Raw genomic sequence first — 18,425 nt, 5'->3', positions numbered from 1 at the left:
ACAAACTGTGCAGAATGAAACAGAGCAGCCAGCAGAATGTCGAAACTCACACACTGAACCTTAAACCTTAAACCAGCAGTGACAGTGACAGGCATGAATAGCTGAGTCGGATATCATATGCTCGACGCAGTTAGCCAGAGCAGCATTTGAGAACAACACCCCGTGAAACGTTTTATTGAGCTGCTTCTAAATACAAGGCCTATTCAGACTGTTTATTGACTGTGTGTTTGCTTGCTGTCTTTCCATAGAAACCAGTGTGTGAGGGTCACCCTTCAGGGAGGCTGTGGCTTGGCAGGTTATTTTCAGTGTCTGTTACTAACCCATCAAGGGATAGCATTTCATTGCTAGCCCATTCTGTATGCACACACACACACACACACACACACACACATACAGCAATTGTAGTTAAAAGAACGACGTACATACATACATAGGAGCAGCATGCACGGGCGGATTATGAGACAATGGGCCTCTGGGCACAGGCATGTAGGAAACCCCCGACCCTGTCTGCATAGGAATAAGACCAAACTCAAACTGTGTCAAAGAAGTTTTTAGTAATTCTCAGTTTGTTCTTGTTTTTACATAGAACGCCACTTCCCAAAAAGTTGGGACACTGTGTGAAACATAGATTAGAACTAAACCCCTCGAACATAGAATGTGTATATATTCCCAAAAAACAGAAGTTTCACAACTTTTTTTGGATTCGAGGCTATATATTTTTGGTAATTTTTCATTTCTCATCACTTTGTATACAATGTTTTGCATCTATTTTTAGTCTTAATGGTGATCTGATTGTTGCACATGTGCTAAATCACTGAAAATAGACAAAAGATGATGAGAAATATCTCTTTGTGGTCTTTTTGCATCTCTGCAATCATTCTCTGTATGTTTGTGGTCATTTAACCTGAAGGTGAAGAAATTAAATATAACCTTTAATCAACTAGCATTATCCCATTTCTCACTATTTTAAAACAATTGTTGTAAGACCCTTTATTTCTTGATTAGAGACTACAAAATACAGTTGAGTTTATTTTATGACATTACAAATTAATTTAGCAGATGATTTTAGCCAAAGCGACGTACATTGTTGTTTGAAAGGAACCACAACAAGTAGATTTAATTAAGGGACTTCCCTGCTGTGTCATGTGAGAGGGCCTATTCCCAGTCTGTCACTTTAACCCTTTGTGTTATTGTGATGGACAGGAGAATTAGTTTACACCACTATACACAGAGGTGGAGTAGAAACGCTAATAAGTCCTACTAAGGCCAGAAACATCACTCTATTCAGATACAGAATGACTTTGATTTGAAAATTAGATGCAAACTACAATTTAAAGTTTTGTTTTAATAGTAAGGGACCTTGTTGTAAGCAGTTCCATGTAGGAACCATTCTAGAAATAAAGTAGGTTCTACATGAAAGAGTTTTATTTATTTTTTTTGGTGATTTGAGCACCACAAGCTGAGAGCCAACTCATACCAAAACAATCTAGAATGAGATATTGAACTACTATTGAACTAATTCTGAAAGCTACAAAGCTAGAGAAAACATACAGCTGTGATTTTTAGCGAAAAAAGATTCTATTGAATATTGTGAACTCTTGGGACACTCATATGAAGAGAAAAAAAAAGAAATAAAGCATGTAAAAGGAGTAAATGTTAAGTATTTAAAACCATTTGATGAAGCTACAGTGGTACAACTTTAAAGGAAAAGTGTCCTCATGGCCTTTTTAGTGTTTGCAATTGAACTGCTGCAATATTTCTCGTTTTTGAAATTATGAAAGTGTATTACATTTAAACAACGTGTTTGTATATAAACATGCAATCGGCTTAATCAGATATATCAATGAACCTAAAATGCCTGCAGTACATACCTTCCACCACCTGATGTCCCCAAGACCACAGGCTAACGTGACGTGCAAAAGAAAGATTTATTTTCATTGTTCCTCTGTCGCCCTCTGCTGTCCAACATGACTACTGCACATTCCTGAAACTGAATTTAACACCAGGCTGTGAATTCTTCAAGAGGATAACTGAATCAAAGTAAGAACCATGATGATTTTATTATAATTTCTGTCATAAAAACAAACAGATCACAGTACAGCATGCATACATTCCTTACAGAGGCCGGAAAGAAAACTGGTCAGATGTATGGTTTCACTGGAACATGTGGCACCGGTATTGAACAGGCTGGTTAGGCTTCGTGTTCATTTGGTAACAAATGTCACAAAACACACTATATGAGAGTGAGCAAGTGTGTGTGTGTGTGTGTGTGTGTGTGTGTGTGTGTGTGTGTGTGTGTGTGTGTGTATTGAAGTCTTGGAAGGGGATAATAAGGTCATAAAGCATATTCAGTGACAGTTATACACTTGCCTACATTCATGGAGTGTTTTGTTTGGGCCATTTTTTCATTCTCACAACCTGCAGCCATTCACACACATTTTCATTCATGAGGAAGTCTGGGGAAATGGCACTATGGACCCCTCCAAGAGGTGAAAAACTAAGATTTTAATATTTATTATTATTAATTAAGACAAAAACCCAACATAAACAATAAATTGGTCCAATAAAAGTGCGATTCAGAGGATTATTTTTTAACACTGAGGAGTTTATAAACTATACAATAGAAATAAAATCTTAATATTACATTGACACAAACATAATAACACTAATAATAAAGGTTTCAGAGATGAATTTCAAATAAAGTATCTCTAGAGGCAGATAACTAAAAACATGGTAAAATTATACTTCTACTTAGCTATGTTTTTTTATATTAAATTTGGAACAATTAAGATATACAGCATGTACACATTCATAACCCTACATTTCTGTGCTTCTGTTAGCCACCTTGGAACATGGAAAGGGCAAGAAACCAAACCTTGGATTCCCCTAAAATGTCCCCCATTGAGTTTATCACACATATGTACATTAGGTCCATAAAGGCATTCAAAGAAAGAAATTACATTTTGGCACCAGGCACAGAATTGAATATACATTAAAACTAAAAGCTAAAAACCCACCCAGAAAAATAATCAGACTATTCTCACCACATTGTCGTCCCTACAACATGAGAACAGTGAATTTGAACTGGCTAAAAAAAAAAGGAAAAAAAAGTGATGTAACATTTGGCATAATTGTTGCTGGAAGAATAAGAGAGAGGGGAGTGGCAGAGGTCGACCCCAACAGACCTGACAGGAGGATCTACAGTGCATTTCTGTCAAAAGACAATCTGTTGTTCATCCTGAGCGCTAGAAGTAAACAGGAACTGGAAAACGTATTTATTAGCTAAGATTAGGGGCGGGCCTTTGTACTATTTACACGTCATCACTGCAGCTTTTGGCTTTTTGTATCCTACCCTTATGTCAAGTATACATTCTCTCACCTGGTTCACAATCAGCAACTCAATTTATCCGCTTGACCCACCGAGTCCTGAATGATCGCTTTAATAGAAACATGGCTCTCCTTTGTTATCTGGCAGCTACCGCACAGTCCTGACCAGTCATGACCAATCACAGCGTGCCAACTTTACCTGAGTCGGGGAAAGGTACAAGGACCTTTACTAACTTTGGGGAGGGATGAACTGGCTTCAATAAGGGGATTTGTTTTTCATTGGACAACTAAGCTCTGGGAGAGGTGTGAAGAAAAGTGCACAGGGCAGTCCCACGTTCTACACCTCGTTGATGGTGCGCTCAGATGGCCTGAAGTTGACAGAGTTGGACGATGACATGTAGAAGGACTGGGTTTTGCGATTGAGTCGGGCACGTTTGGTGGCCATGCACAGGCTGCGCTTGCTGGATGTAATGATCTCTGTGATGAACTTTTTGCAGTCTACGCAGATCTCCATGGTGACCCAGTCCTCAGTAAGCTCCTTGGGCAGCTCTGGCTCATCCTGTGATCGGCCATCTTTGCTGCTGTGCTTAGACAACCTGAGGACAGGAAGAAATAATGAACAACTCATCTGACAAAGCATGACATTTTCACTGTATTCCATGTTCTATTACCAGGACTGACCGTGGAAAATCCTGTGTTTATGGCATTTCCTTATTAAGGATTCATAAATAAAGTAGCCCTACTGAGCATATATTTAAAACATTGCATCACGTCCATGCCACTGTACAAGTTGACCTGTTATGGTATTAACATATTTGGTTTCATGTTTAGGCTCAATATGTAATGTTTGTCATATTTTATTTTTACTTTTATTTAATCAAATAAGTGTATTGCATGTTTAGACGCTAATCTGTATCATATATTTACATGCCATTATATTATAGGTTATAAAATGTGATGTGTTCATTAGTTTGAACAACCTCCACCAATAACAGGTAAACAATATAACCTTAGTATTTTTTTTTTTATATCTGTAACTTATAAAGTTAAGTTATACTAACGATAGCTATGTTACAATGGAAAAACAACATTACACAAACATCAGGATAAAATTACCTAAATATTAAACTATTTAGGTTGTAGTGTTTACCTTGGTGTTATTGGTTGAAGTTTTTTTGGGTTATTCAAACTCAGAAACACATGCTATAGTATCTCCATTATCTTCTCTGAAATACATAATATCAAACATCACTTCCTTCTCCAAGCTCAGAATCGGGGTAAGGTCCCACGGAAGAGGTGGGCCTGAGCCTGGAGCTCTGCAGCTGGACCCTTCTCACCATATTTCTTCAGTATATAAAAAGAAATTTTCCACAGTAACATACCTTCTGCGCAGGCTGTGTCGACTGTGTCCAGACCCAAAAGGATGCTTTTCTGGCTCCGCTGGGCCAGACGATCCGCTTGCCTCCTCTTTAGCCACAGCACTGGGGCCCAGAGAATAAATGGGCAAGGTGGAGTAGGGCTTGGATGGCAGCCGCATCTGAGGTATAACAGAAACACAAAACTGTTAAAATAAATGCAGTTTATAGAAGACCTGTTGCTGCCAACAGGTGTCAAGAGCAAAGACTGTCAGTTATAAAGTGAGTATTCAAAAGTGTGTTAAATATAAACCAACAGCCGCCTACCTTTTTAGAGCACTGGGAACACACCGGCCTGAAAAAGATAAAAAAATTAGCTTTTATGTTGAATATGATTGCACAGATGCTTTACTTAAAACTCCACCAATATATTCCTAAAATACTGTCAGACACATGATGGATAGTTTCAACCAAGAGGATGGAAATTGATGCAGCAGAATCAGAGATAAATCTCCCTGTACAGTCAACACATTCTTCTTCATGACCCACTATAAAGGGATGGCACGATTTTGATTCTACAAATCAATGCAATGACCTTTCACCTTGGATCATCATAATAAAAAAGCAGGATCGGCCATTCTTACAGTATTATTTTCTTTCTCTTCATCCCTGTCTATTTATGTGCGTCCAGGGAAAAAAATAAAAACACTTCAAAAGACAACACAGAGTGGCCTACTGGTAGCCTGCAGCTGCACTGAGATGCCACTGTTGGAGTCGGAGACAGTAACAACAGAACTGGAAAATCCTCCTGCTACTTGCCTTCCACATGAGTTATGTAAACAATGTATGCATTGTTGACAGTAAGACTTTAACTTGTATGCTAAGGTATACGTGTAAAGGCCACAACAGGCAGCATGAGGAATATGGCAGGACATATTCATAGTCATTATAAACACATAAATTTGACCAGGATCTGGTGGCATTTGCAGGTGAGGAAACTCAAGTTGTTGTTGTAAAGTATCATTGTATCTAGTGGCTCTTCTTTTTGTTTTTCTGTTTATAGTTTGTTTTTTGTTTGACCGACTTAAAATGCTACAACGATATCGAATAGAAAAGGATATAACTTATTTCACTAGGTATTTAAATTAGAGAGATAGATTTTTAAAAATCTTGTGGTAATTTCACACTTTATACCATGTAGCCTGTCTTTCGAAACTCAAACCATGACATTAAAGTTGAAATTGAAATGTGGATTTGGTCAATCAGGACACCCCTAGCCATTGAGCTCCACCCCTACATTTATTTAATTTTTTCAAGTGATATCATGTGAGGAAATCCGTTTTGTGACACTTTTTCTCCCACATATGCACAGTGCTCTCCATCACATGTAAACAGACTTTGATGTGTAACACTGGTTTATGTTGAGTAGTTCCAGTAGTGGTCATTCAACTTACCTTTTGCAGAACTGGCAGGTGTAGGACCAGGTGAAAAGAGAGAACCTCTTGGTCCGACATGAAAAGCAAACCTAGAGAGGAGAACATGAGGTGAAGAAGGTACAAGGAATCTGTTGCATTTAAATGATTACAGGAAAATGACTACTCTGACAAGAAAAACTCTACATGGTGAGTCTACCTTTCCTTTCTTGAGAGCGGTGTAGATCTCTTTGTACTGCTGAAACTTCTCCAGCTCGGCCTTGACCAGAACCTGCCTGATATGCATCACCTCCTCCACCGTCAGAGCCAGACACTCCACCGGGTAGCAGAACTCCTCCTGGAAGACAAACAAGTCCCATCAGTAAACTAGCCTAAAATATTGCAAATCAGAAAGCAGATAACCTAAAACAGTGCAACTGCAAGAAGTGATGGTATCTACGGCCAATGAGAGGACACCCATTAGACACCACTGAACCAAGCATGCGATGAGATGGTGAAGGTGGAAACACCAATCTTCTGTATTCTCTCTGAACCACAAATGACACCTCCACTGACATGAAAATGTGACAATTAGCAGAAAATACAGAGCATGCTGGTGATGTAACACACCCATCATGTTGGTGGTCCACAACTTTTGGCTATCAATTTACTTTATTCCCAAAAAAACATACAAATTCTAAATTTAGAGGCAGCTCAATGTGGTGAATTTTCTTGTTTTTGTTTTGTTTATTATTGACATTACTCACCTGTAACTATACTATGAATGTTTTTAACCGTTATTTCCATGTAACTAGTTTGGAAGTGGACCCCCATCATGGTGCAAGCCGTGGTCGGCGAGAGACATAGCTGACAGCATATATATTCAACATATTCATCTATGTTTGGGTGAACTAAATAGCTTAATACACCCAAAGTCAAAGTGAAAATAGCTCAGGAAACTTCTGCTCCAATCATTTACTCACACTTGGCTTAGATTAGAAAATGTGAGACTTGGTTGTAAATGTTTACAGATATTTCCCCAACTATTCCCCTGAGCTAGTTTCAGTAAGCCACATATCTTCCATTCACACAAATGGTAAAGACACAAGGTCCCATTCATCTAAAACCAGTGAAGTGCACAGCATTCTGAATGGGCTCCCCACAGAGTGTTATGCGTCTTTGATGATATGCATTTACATGTGACATACCGTGCCCTGAGCACCACTGGCTGCTTCCACCTGACCAGCAGACAGAGGAACAGGATGTTCAAACAGAGGCAGGACCTTATTATCCAACAAGCTAACCACATACAGTATGCTTTACAAAGTTACATACAAACGGATCTATTAGATTATATTTGAAAAAGGCTGTCAGTTAAGTCATTGTTTACAGCCAACTTCCCCAAATTTTCATGTTATTTAACAAACTCTCTCCTTACATGAGCTTTGACATGTCACCTCGTCTGGCATGAAATTTAATTTATAACAGCAGAGCTTCATAACTGAAAGTCCCATGACGGAAAAACCACCTGACGGCAACCTTCTCAAAAGGAGTTTTGTCAGTTTTTTCTACAGTTCTAATAAAGAGAAAAATGCTATAATGGAGCAAAATGTAAAATGGGTTGATGGTGATGGATACACAGAAGGTTGACCAGGTTACCTTGGCACTGGGATCCGCCGTCAGCTGCAGCATTATATAACATAGGAAATGACTGCAAGTAAGACTTTGGAATGAGACAGCTAACTAGTGTCAACATATTAATGCAAAACGAGTAGCAGGAAGGAAAGATCTCTCTGTTTTACATTTAAGAGAGATACTAAACTCTTATGTTTCTATGAGGAAGGCTAAATACATTTTAGTAGGAAAAGGAAATGACTCTTTGTTCAATCATGAAAAGGGTAAATACAAAACTGCAAGTGTTTGGCTTTTGATTACTTCAATATTCTATTTTTTAAGAGGAAAGACAGGGTGTATTCACTGAATACATTTTAAAATAGTATGACAACTATCCTCCGGAGACCTGTCTGCTCCAGGTTTTTGGTGTTGTTTCTTCTGATTTGGTGACGGCTGAAACCTGGTATGGCTCCAGAGATCTGCTATTTAACTAGCGAATGGTGAAAATGAACCAATGTATTGTAAATGCCTTTCACTGGAGCAGCCTGTCCTGTGGTCTCAATTACATCTACCAACCTTACTAAAATCATACGACCGGCACAGAGTTACTCAGAGAGCCGGTGACCTCATGGCAAATGAATGACCGGTCACAGGACAGGAGTAAATCCAACAGATATGTCGTTGTGGGTAAATTTAGAGTTCATTCAAATTGTAATGTCGATGTGTATGACTTGTTATTCCACAAACTCTACAATTAACATGCATGCCTGTACCGTATTCAAAATCATTATATTAAGATACCGACTCATTATTTTGAGCAATTATATCATTAAATGAACGTATAATGTATTCATTTTCCATCTCACTGGTAGAAACGGGATTAAATATCAATGTAACGGAGATAGCTCCCACAGTTCACATACCAAAGATTTGGAGGTCTGTCTGGATGGTGGTGCAAAGGGGGAAACACTGGTAGGAGCCTCCTTCTCGATAGAGTGCCGCCTCTGTGGAGACTGTCGCTTGTCTGGCTGTGGGGTCGCAGAGACGGGAAGGAACTTTGGAGGAGCTGGAGACATGGGATATAGATGAAGAACATATGAAAAGACTCGTTAAGTGTTTGATGGTAGATGGACTGCACTTATATAGCGCTTTTATCCATAGTGCTCTACACTACAGACTGCGTTCATTCACCCGTTCACAAACACATTCAATACTGGTGGCAGAGGCCATCCTACAATGGTGCCACCTGCCACCATTGGGAATTCATTCACACACCGATGAACGCAGCATCGGTGGGCAATTTGGGGTTCAGTATCTTGCCCAAAGATACTTTAACATGTAGGCTGCAGTTGTCAAAAAGTGTAATGTTAAATATTTAGATACTCTTCAGCTAATCTCTTACCTTTCTTTCCTATGGCGGACTCTGGTGACATGTCGTCCATCAGAGACGGGGACATACTGGAGCTGCTCCGCGTGGGCTCCTCCTGTCAACCAGATTACACTCATTTAACCACATGATACTTATAGCTTTAAATTACTTTGAATATTGCAAAGTAAAACCTAATGCAATTAGGGTTCAACTATTTTCTTGCTGAGACATTGACATTATAGTTGCAAGATACTGCGTCAACATTTTTCAAGCGGCTAAATTGAAACTGGATTAAGGGGGTGATGTTTATGAGCTTAAACAATACATTTATAAATGTTTGTTTTACAATGCATGACTTTTGTTATGTTTGATTTAAAAATGCTGATGCAGACGGCCACCGTGATTCATCTTGCCCCTTTCACGTGACCCTTGACCATCAGTGTTTAATTTGACATGGATAATCAATTACAGGCGTTGCTGACCATGCCATCAATGCTAGCTGTGCAGTTAAATTCTGCGTATCATAATGCTATGACTCCTTGCAAGTACAGGAGGCAAGGCATTACTTGAGCAATTTGCAACAAGTCCTGAGCCCAGCATTGACACCTGCACACGAATGCAGAGTGTATGTGACGGAGATTATTTCTGAAATGGTGCTAAAATGCTTTTGTGGATGGAGATCATTTTTGTTTTAAACTGCCGTTTCAAAATAAGTGTGGACATAGCCTAAGAGTCAGACGTCTTACATCAGATTCAGAACTGTCGAGCTCAGCCAGCGTGGGCGCATGGAGCAGCCTCTTCCTCTGGCTGAGGGCCTGTGATCCACCTTGATTGGGCCCCAGGTTGCCACTGGCCAACGACTGGGTGCTGACAGCCAGTTTCCTCGGTGCATCAGGAGTGTCTGTGTTTAACAGATACGATTGAACTTGTATTAAAAAGGGAACCATAAATTCTGATGAGTCATCTCTTTATCTTAACAGCTGTTCATCATGCCTTCTGTGTAAACTATGGTTGTCTTTATATTGTTAAATGATAGGATAGAGTCTACGTAGGCCATATGGTGACCAAGATAAGCCCCAACCATGTTTGTATTAGATATTTTGTCCTCAATCACTTCATCTAAATAAAGGACAGTGGGCTGAAAATTCTTCAATGTATTTCGCTCCAAAAGCAAAAAAAAAAAAAAAAAAAATCGCATCACTGATGAGATTCTTTACCTGAGCTGCGGAACAAGTCCTGAGGAGTGCTGATGCTTTTCCCTGCACCTGTCAAGGAATTAAAGAAACATGACCTTTAGTAGAGCCACATACGTTCATATATTCATTCACCAGACTAGGAGCACAGGGAGGACTTGACAGCAACAAGCATCTGTCAGACCAGGTGTGAAGTGAGGGGATGCTGCTGTGTAGTTGTGGACTTAGACGTATGTTGTGCACAGCTGGAAAGCACAGAGGGAGAGGTGAGTGAAGGGGTCAGTGCCAGGGGGAGCAGAGAAAGACAATGAGTGCAGCCACAGTGCAAAAGGTTATTCTCGTACATCCATCTGGATTATGATCATTCTGTGAAACTGTAGTGCTGCATTCAGACAGTCATCTGCCATTCAACTACTCATCTGAGGTATCTGGGGCTGCTGACACCAGTGTTATGCAATTTGTCATATTCCTCAGTGAGAGAGGATTAGGGTGACAAGCAGGGCAGACTGGCTGCAGGGGCAGAGTGATGATCTGTAATCTCACCCTACTGGCTCCGACTCAACGGCTATCCCTCATCACCTAGGCCACAGATGGTCCCTGTGTGTAACCACTATATCCAGCGCAGGCTGTCAATCTTATCATTCATTACATTGGCTAAAATGAAGGATCCATTCATTCTACCTGTCAGCAAAGGCCAACTCGGCCATTTCGCACAGTCTGAGATTTGATTGCACTGTGTTTATCATTGACTGTATAATAGAAGTGGACATAACCACCATGATATGATCCACTGGTTTGTTGACTAACGTTCTGAAGCCTCAAGTTTGGCATTTTGGCTGTTGCCATTGTTTTTTTTGGAACTAGAAGTGATCAAATTTGGACTAGAGGGTGGATTTGAAGGAACCACAGAAAACAATGCCTGCTCACCTATATTGGTACCCCGACTGGAGTTGCTGCTAAAAAAGTAAGCTTCCATAGTTTGAAATCATAGCTATTTTAATGTACACAGTATCATGGATCCTCATCGACAGATTGCCACAGTAGCAATTATTTTACAAAATGAACATCATGCTGTATTGAAGAAGACTTGGAAATAGTGATTGAGACCATATTAAGTGAGAAGTAGGGTAATTTTCTCGTAGACTCCTTTACAATACAGCTTCTTTTTGCAGCCAGTGGAGTTTTTGCAACACCCTGCTGACCATTAAAAAGTGCTTTTAAAAGTAACTTTTAACTTTTAAAAGTACTTCTGCATTGGCTTAACTTGTGAGACGAGGATGCTATGTCCACTTCTTTTATACAGTTTATGGTTTCGGCCCATCTTTTCTTTTCTTTTTTTGTACAGCTGGTGTCTGCAACACAACATCCATTAGGTGACAGTAGTATGTCACACACTTGTACAACACAGGCATGACAAACTAAAAATAAGAGGGCGTGTGTTTAACTCAGGGAGAAGCAGGAGCTAACCTTAAAATAGCCTGGAATGAAACACAAAATACAACAATGGGTAGGTCACACAATACTGTAGGTGACATGAAACTTTACCTGATGAGTCAAAGCTGTAAGACATGCTAAGAGGCCGCATGACTGACAGATATGCCCATGTTTGAAATAAAAGGAAATGAGAGCAAATAGGAGAAAAAGAAATCCATGAGAGTTAAAATGGATGGTGAAGTCAATGAATCATCCAAGTTTCAGAAAATCTAACATTATAAAGACCATATTATGTTTAGGAAAAACCTGTACAGCCTCCCATATGTATACTTATGTAACCACTGCTCTATATTACCCCTCTAAATCCCCTTACAAAAGGTGTGTTGTGTAAACCATATAGCAGCACTGTACGGCATAGACTGACAACATATTTAGTGTTTTTATCTGATTAAAGCCTTAAAGGGTTCAAACTTGAGATCCAATTGGCCAATTATGACGACTGCATACCAAAAGGATTATCTAACTTCTATGCACTGCTTTCATAAAAGTAACCACAAAGAGCAGAATTACATACTGAATTATATTATTGGTTCAAGTTCAAACCAAAGAACTTATCAGTTTAAGAACACGTTTGTCAGCAACCACAACTTTTACTTTAGCAAAGTGCAGGCCGAGCAAACAACTCAAAGCTCTCAGCTGGAGCCAAAGTGATCCTTGTTCAAACATTATGACACTTCTGATTAAATGCACAGATCAATGTAGGAAGAGGGCTGTTAGAGTAATCATGATGGATGTGGTTAAGTCATGGTTAATGGTTTTTGTCCTGAGGGGATGGGGTTAGGCTCGTAAAGCAGACACACTTGCACAGATTGAAAAGTGGATTTCTTAGAACAGATAAAGCAAAAAGGTTTAGTTTGATAGTGGACAGAATTTTGCACAAGTATATATATTTTTGTTTAATGGCCATTTGTATATAACAGCATGTCACATAGTACCCAGGCGGTTTCTGCGGATCATGTCTGGCGAGACCGGCCTGAGCTTCCTCTCAGATTTGATGCCCTCCAGCAGGCGCTCGTGGAGGCTCCTGGGACGTGGTGGATGGGGCTTCAGCTTACGGGCTGCGACCTGTCAAGACAACCCCCACACCAAGTTAGTATCTGACTGCCATCACCATGGACACCAGAGTGAGATTTTTCCCCTCACACCTCCCAAGAAAGAGTGCATGTTTAATAATTGCATCCAATTTGTCAAAAATTCTCACTTTTCTATTCAGACCACCATGTGATGATGGATGTGCATGTGGCATTGTGTTTCCCATCATTTACACCCTGTCATCTGGCATCTACTGTGAATGCCAGTGTGCTTGTATAACAACTGACAACAAAATATTGATTGAACTGACAAAGTGTTTTCACAACCGGGTTGAATATAGCTGGTATTTATCATATGACTCACTCTCTAAACGTTGCAAAACCGACTGCTGGAAATACCTCAGACATAACTATTGGAGAATGAATATTGTATAGACTAAATCTTTATCTTCTGACAGATTACCGGCACCATGTTGTGTAATACTCACAGGGTTGAGAGGCGGTCGCGACCTGATGAATTCAAGAATTATCTCATGAGCACTCTTCTTTAACCTTGGCGGGATGTCTCCATTCACCTGCAATGAAATTGTTAATTTGATGAGGATACATGCACTGAACAAGGTTGTCAAAATCAAGGATAGTTCAGATTTTTTAAAGTGAGAATAACACTTACCATGACTTTTCGCAGCTTGTAACGTTTGGAGCGGATATCGTCCATCAGCATTTCGTACGGTGTGAGCTGGTATTCAATGGGTAGCGGGTTGTACTGGCGCTCCTGAACCTTCTTCAGTTTTACACCGTCTCGCAGATCTCGCATCACCTGCACCCAAAACCGTGCCTAGTGGGGATAAAAAGATGTGATGTGATCATAACTGGACTCCTCAGTACAGAGTCCCAGAGACAAATCTACGGCTGCTTGTTGTCGAAAAGAAACACTCTTCTCACCCAATCTGAATTTTGCAGCTCATCGAGGTCTTTAACAGGTTCATCCCGAGTCTCGCCTTCCATTTTCCGAAGGTTCTAGCCAAGAAAAGGGATGGGGGGAGAGAAAAAAAAATAGAGGAAGAGATTAGAAATGTTTTCCCAAGTCATGATTTTCAGTAGGTATACCACTGCATTAACAGTACTGGCTGAAATCAAGTCAAGGTCACTGGCTAACTGCCAATATTGTAAAAGCAATCTGTTTAATTAATCGATGGATGTTGTTTCACATAATGTCGATATCCGTCTCATCCTATATTGACATTGTACCAGAGGGGAAAAAAAGAAGCCAATAGTCAACTAATGGCTGCTATTCAAGGGTCTGTACAGAACATTAAGTACATTAATATAGCAGTAAACAAGCCATGGAAGTAAAATGGCCAACGACCTGGGTTACATTGTTAGCTCTGTCCCAACTGTTGCTGTTTTTAGGAATGTTTGTGCAAGTTGATTTGTTTTTTACTAAAGGCATTACTAAGTGAGGACAAACAAAAAAGCTGCCCAGATCTGACCGGTCAAATGCCATTTTAATAAAATAAATGAAAATCTAAATTAAGCTTTCGTTTATCAGAAGTTGTTCAAGGCCAAATGGCTCGTACATGATCTACAATATCACTCTCAGATCCAAAAAAAAAAAGCCTCAAGTGTCCTCCGCTGACAGCTGCAGCTGCTTTTCTTATAATCATCTACTCATCTATTCATCTGCACCTGGGTTTACTGCTGGAACACATTCCTTCTTCACAAGCTCCATCTTTTATCTGCAGATCTAGCTAGGTCTCCATTCCTTTCTTAAAACCATGACAACATTTAACCCGTCTCTCACTGACAGCTTTCACTACAAATGGTGGTTGGATTCCCCTGTCAGAATAGACAAGAAGAAGCTGATAAACACTGACATAGGAGAGAGAAAAACAACAACAGTGAGAGAAACTGAGAGAAAGACTTATTGACTAGCCTCCTAATGTGTAAGCATGTGTGATACTGTGTATGGTTACTTATTAGCAACTATCCAGTGACATTCGGTGCTACAGGCAGTGCAAAGCAGCCCCTATAGCCTGCCATTCCCCTCCTGTAAGCTCCTTAAAATTACTGTAATAAGGTTAAACTTGATTCTATAACCATATAGTATTACATAAGGTTGTTTGCATGACTCACGTCTGCTGTAGAAGACAGCTAGCACATGTCGTGTACACACGGTACAGCAAAGCTACGCCGCCTGACAGGCGATGGAATATGTCATGTGCCTCTATCTTCTCAAAACATCAACTCAATCAGGGAACACATAGTTGTACTAGCAAGTGTACACGAGTCTCATTCCATTTTAATTTCTTGAGTGGGGTAAGGCAAATGATTTTCCACCAGCTCTTGACTACACATTTGACTTTAAAAAAAAAAAACAACCCAAAGCATCAGAGGTCCCCTGGTCTTTACCTAAAAAAACTAAAAAAAGAGCAAAAACAACAACAAAATGACCCCCAAAAAACACAGCATAACTACAAAGTTAAAACTATCAAAAAAAGACAATATGTCTAGAAAGAGACACAAAATGCCCAAAACATGGACCAACAAAGACACAAAATGCCTACAAGGAGACACAAATTAACCACAAAAGGGACAGAAAATGACAAAATAATGTGAAAAAAAACCCACAAAAACCCACAAAACCATGAAAAGGTGAATAACGACCAAAAAAAACTGTGCCTTGCTCTGAGGTGATGGATCAGGCTTGTTTCTTATTATTTTATTATATCATCAGAGTCCGAGCATGTCACTTTACACTGCTACGCACACATGTGGGCGTGCTCAAGCTGCTTATTACATTTTCCATGGTGCATTTCTTTAACACTATTTTTTTCATGCTGGCAATTTTCAAAGAAGGATTTTAATTAAAAAGAATGAATTCCAGCACATCTTGATTAACAGCTGGTTAATAGTCTTAAACATGCCGTCTCTAAGAAGCTCTGTAGGGAATCCCTCACTTATCAGATTCAATTACTCCAGTACCAAAAATCTACATGCAGGAATAAATGAGAAACAGGATGCCAGCTCACATCCATGCAGTGTCAAGTCATGTCAAGTCGTATTAAGCGATGATGAGCTCTTGAGTGGCCTAACGAGGGGGTCAGACAGGGACACCCACACAGTCTAAATCCTTCTGGACCATTTCCTCTTCATGGGCGGTTTTGTTGTTATTGTGCAGTTTCTGGGCACCACTCTGGTATTTTCTTTTCTAAGCTTTAGAAATCCTGATTGCCTTACAGATCCTAATTCACATACCAAAAGCAGCACAGTGGTAACCCCCAGGAACAAGACAGTTTGGTCTGGCACTACAAGCATAATTTTTCCTATCACTTTCAATGCCTTTCATACTTTGATTCGGTTTGTGACATGCAAATGAGTCCAATGAGTATGACTCATGGGAAAATCTTTCTGACTTTGGGAATTAGGATGAGTTAGAATTAATAAATGTGAGTGTATAGGTTAGTCATTCTTTCTTAAATAGATTAAGGTCACACGCTTCATATAAGTTTATCATCAATTGTTGGTTGAGCAGACCGTATTGTTTGTGTTTCCGCCAAAACTTGTGACTTATCCTCATCAGATTAATCAGGAACTCACAGGTGTCGGATTTTCTTACCTCCTTGGCACTCTTGATTTTTTCCAGAAAGGTGTGTAGTTCTCTGGTTTCGGCATAGAGAGCACGACACACAGCCTGGTAATGGTTGGGGGCGTCTGATGGGCTTGGAAGGTGGGAAGAACATAGCTGTAGAGGAGACGACAAGGAATTACTTATATGTAGCGGCAGATCAAGGTCACAGTAAAACCCCTTGAGGTAAATTTGTGATATGGGACATTGGGCTATATAAATAGATTAGAGTTGGATTAATGTCAATATGATTAATTAAACATAGCAAACATAAAACCCATATATTAGTATCCCTGCATATATAGAGATCTTATATTTGATACAAAATGAGTGTTTTGTGACCAATTATCAATTACATTTTCAAATAAGAACATGCATGTCTGGATGGGAAGTAGAAATGGAAAATCTTCGTTTTTACAATTTATCCTGATAAATTTTCTGGCTCATGGAGGCGCTAGAGGAAACATCTTCATCATCAACATCAATATTATTCACTCTCCATGTCACTGGCATGGCTAAAAACAGTGCGTGCATCAGCATGAACCTGATTGTTCAGTCGTGAAAGTCAATGCCTGACAAGCATCAACTACGCACCATTTAAAGCTCTGACCCTTAAGGAATTTGCATATCATTGTTAAAATACTAAAGGCTGCCTGCCAGAGTAATGGATGTGCTGCCAAATTATCTTCAGCGACACAAAAGAAGAAACCAGACCAGTGACATATTCTCTTTTTCTCCTGATGGGCTTGGCTAGCCACAAGAATGTCTGACTCAGCAGAAAGTGTCTTCTTCCTCGTCCACTGAAGGGGAATTCACAGGTAAAATGACACCTGAGCAATGAAAGTCTCCACAACCGTGCATAAAATACCGCTGCACCAGGGGTTTCCATTGTTTATGCTGAAAACAATCATCTTTGCAAGCATGAAACTTTGTCTGTTGCAAAAAAAAAAAATGAAGAAGAACTTTCAATTAACAATGCATGCCAATGTCAGTTGGTGTTAAATTGATAGCTGCTTTTGAATGAAATCATTTGACTATTTGATGAGCAATAATTAAGTGGGCTACGAGCCAAACTCCAGATTGACAGCTTCGGTAAGAGGATCACAGCTCATGCAGCCACTCCTAAGTTCAGTCCATTTCGCCAAAGAAAGGACGAAAACATCCAACTATTCCTGTCCTCACTAGCAGCTCCTGTCACATTTTGTCAGCTTCAGAACTGGCTAAACCCTCTTCGACCCAGACTACCCCTGCCTGGCTGAACAACAGAGTACAAGTAAAGGAAGGAGGTCAGTCAGGAATGCGCAGCTATCTACTCCAGCCATGCCATACCAACATATTGCAGTTTACACTCAAGAGAATGATTGTTGGAGGAATTAGGAGGCAGGAAGGCGAGACACGCAATAGCAGCAAACAGACCTTATGATTGTGTTCTACACCGGCTTCATTATATGGAAGGAACAGGCAGTGAAAGTTTCTAAGCCTATTCCCCAAATACCAGCATGTTTACACAGCTATAATTGCAGTCTCATATTTAGAAGCTGCCATGGGAATTTACAGCGTGACGGCCCCCATCAGGGGAGCTGCTTTGAGCTGGAGTGATGACAACGTGTGGATGCACTGCCGTGTTAATAGACCGGATGTAAAAATGGGATAACGGTTGATATTTTTCAGAGCAAAAGAAGAATATGCACATTTATTTAGGGATGGGTACCTTTCACATTTGAACCGATATGGTACCGATACCCGGTACCTGGGAATCGGTATCGGTACTCAACGGTACCAATTTTCGGTACTTTTGCGTTTGTTTATGTGGTAATAAATGTTAATTTGTTTAATGCACGCTTGTATATCAAAGACGTCAAATGAAAACAGGTTGAAATCAATGATCAGTTTAAAGTTAACGCCGTTTAGGTACCGAAACATGGTACCGTTTGATTTTACTTGAATCGGTACTCGGTAGTACCGGCGGAATTCAGTCGGTACCTATAAAAGTAAAGAATTC

The 18,425-nt window shown here is 39.9% G+C and overlaps 1 protein-coding gene across 3 annotated transcripts in view; it reads right to left on the bottom strand.

Moving 5' to 3' along the window:
- Positions 1 to 2,035: 2,035 nt before the first annotated feature.
- The window catches only part of spire1a (spire-type actin nucleation factor 1a), a 33,293-nt gene continuing 16,903 nt past the window's right edge, over positions 2,036 to 18,425 (bottom strand). Inside the window, exons 4-19 of one of the 3 annotated variants that reach the window (XM_059350015.1) lie at positions 16,415 to 16,540; positions 13,741 to 13,815; positions 13,469 to 13,633; positions 13,284 to 13,370; positions 12,700 to 12,829; positions 11,816 to 11,857; positions 10,295 to 10,342; positions 9,824 to 9,978; positions 9,111 to 9,192; positions 8,632 to 8,774; positions 7,303 to 7,332; positions 6,315 to 6,452; positions 6,137 to 6,207; positions 5,010 to 5,037; positions 4,710 to 4,864; positions 2,036 to 3,923 (exon numbers count right to left, since the gene is read on the bottom strand). In XM_059350015.1, the coding sequence (XP_059205998.1) occupies positions 3,665 to 3,923; positions 4,710 to 4,864; positions 5,010 to 5,037; positions 6,137 to 6,207; positions 6,315 to 6,452; positions 7,303 to 7,332; positions 8,632 to 8,774; positions 9,111 to 9,192; positions 9,824 to 9,978; positions 10,295 to 10,342; positions 11,816 to 11,857; positions 12,700 to 12,829; positions 13,284 to 13,370; positions 13,469 to 13,633; positions 13,741 to 13,815; positions 16,415 to 16,540 (1,734 nt within the window). In that variant the 3' untranslated portion in view covers positions 2,036 to 3,664. The remainder of the gene's footprint in view (positions 3,924 to 4,709; positions 4,865 to 5,009; positions 5,038 to 6,136; positions 6,208 to 6,314; positions 6,453 to 7,302; positions 7,333 to 8,631; positions 8,775 to 9,110; positions 9,193 to 9,823; positions 9,979 to 10,294; positions 10,343 to 11,815; positions 11,858 to 12,699; positions 12,830 to 13,283; positions 13,371 to 13,468; positions 13,634 to 13,740; positions 13,816 to 16,414; positions 16,541 to 18,425) is intronic. The other 2 variants (XM_059350016.1, XM_059350018.1) reach the window with 2 other exon arrangements.

The sequence above is a fragment of the Centropristis striata genome, chromosome 14, assembly GCF_030273125.1.
Source record: "Centropristis striata isolate RG_2023a ecotype Rhode Island chromosome 14, C.striata_1.0, whole genome shotgun sequence".
NCBI lineage: Eukaryota > Metazoa > Chordata > Actinopteri > Perciformes > Serranidae > Centropristis > Centropristis striata.
This window is presented reverse-complemented; position numbering and strand designations above follow the sequence as displayed.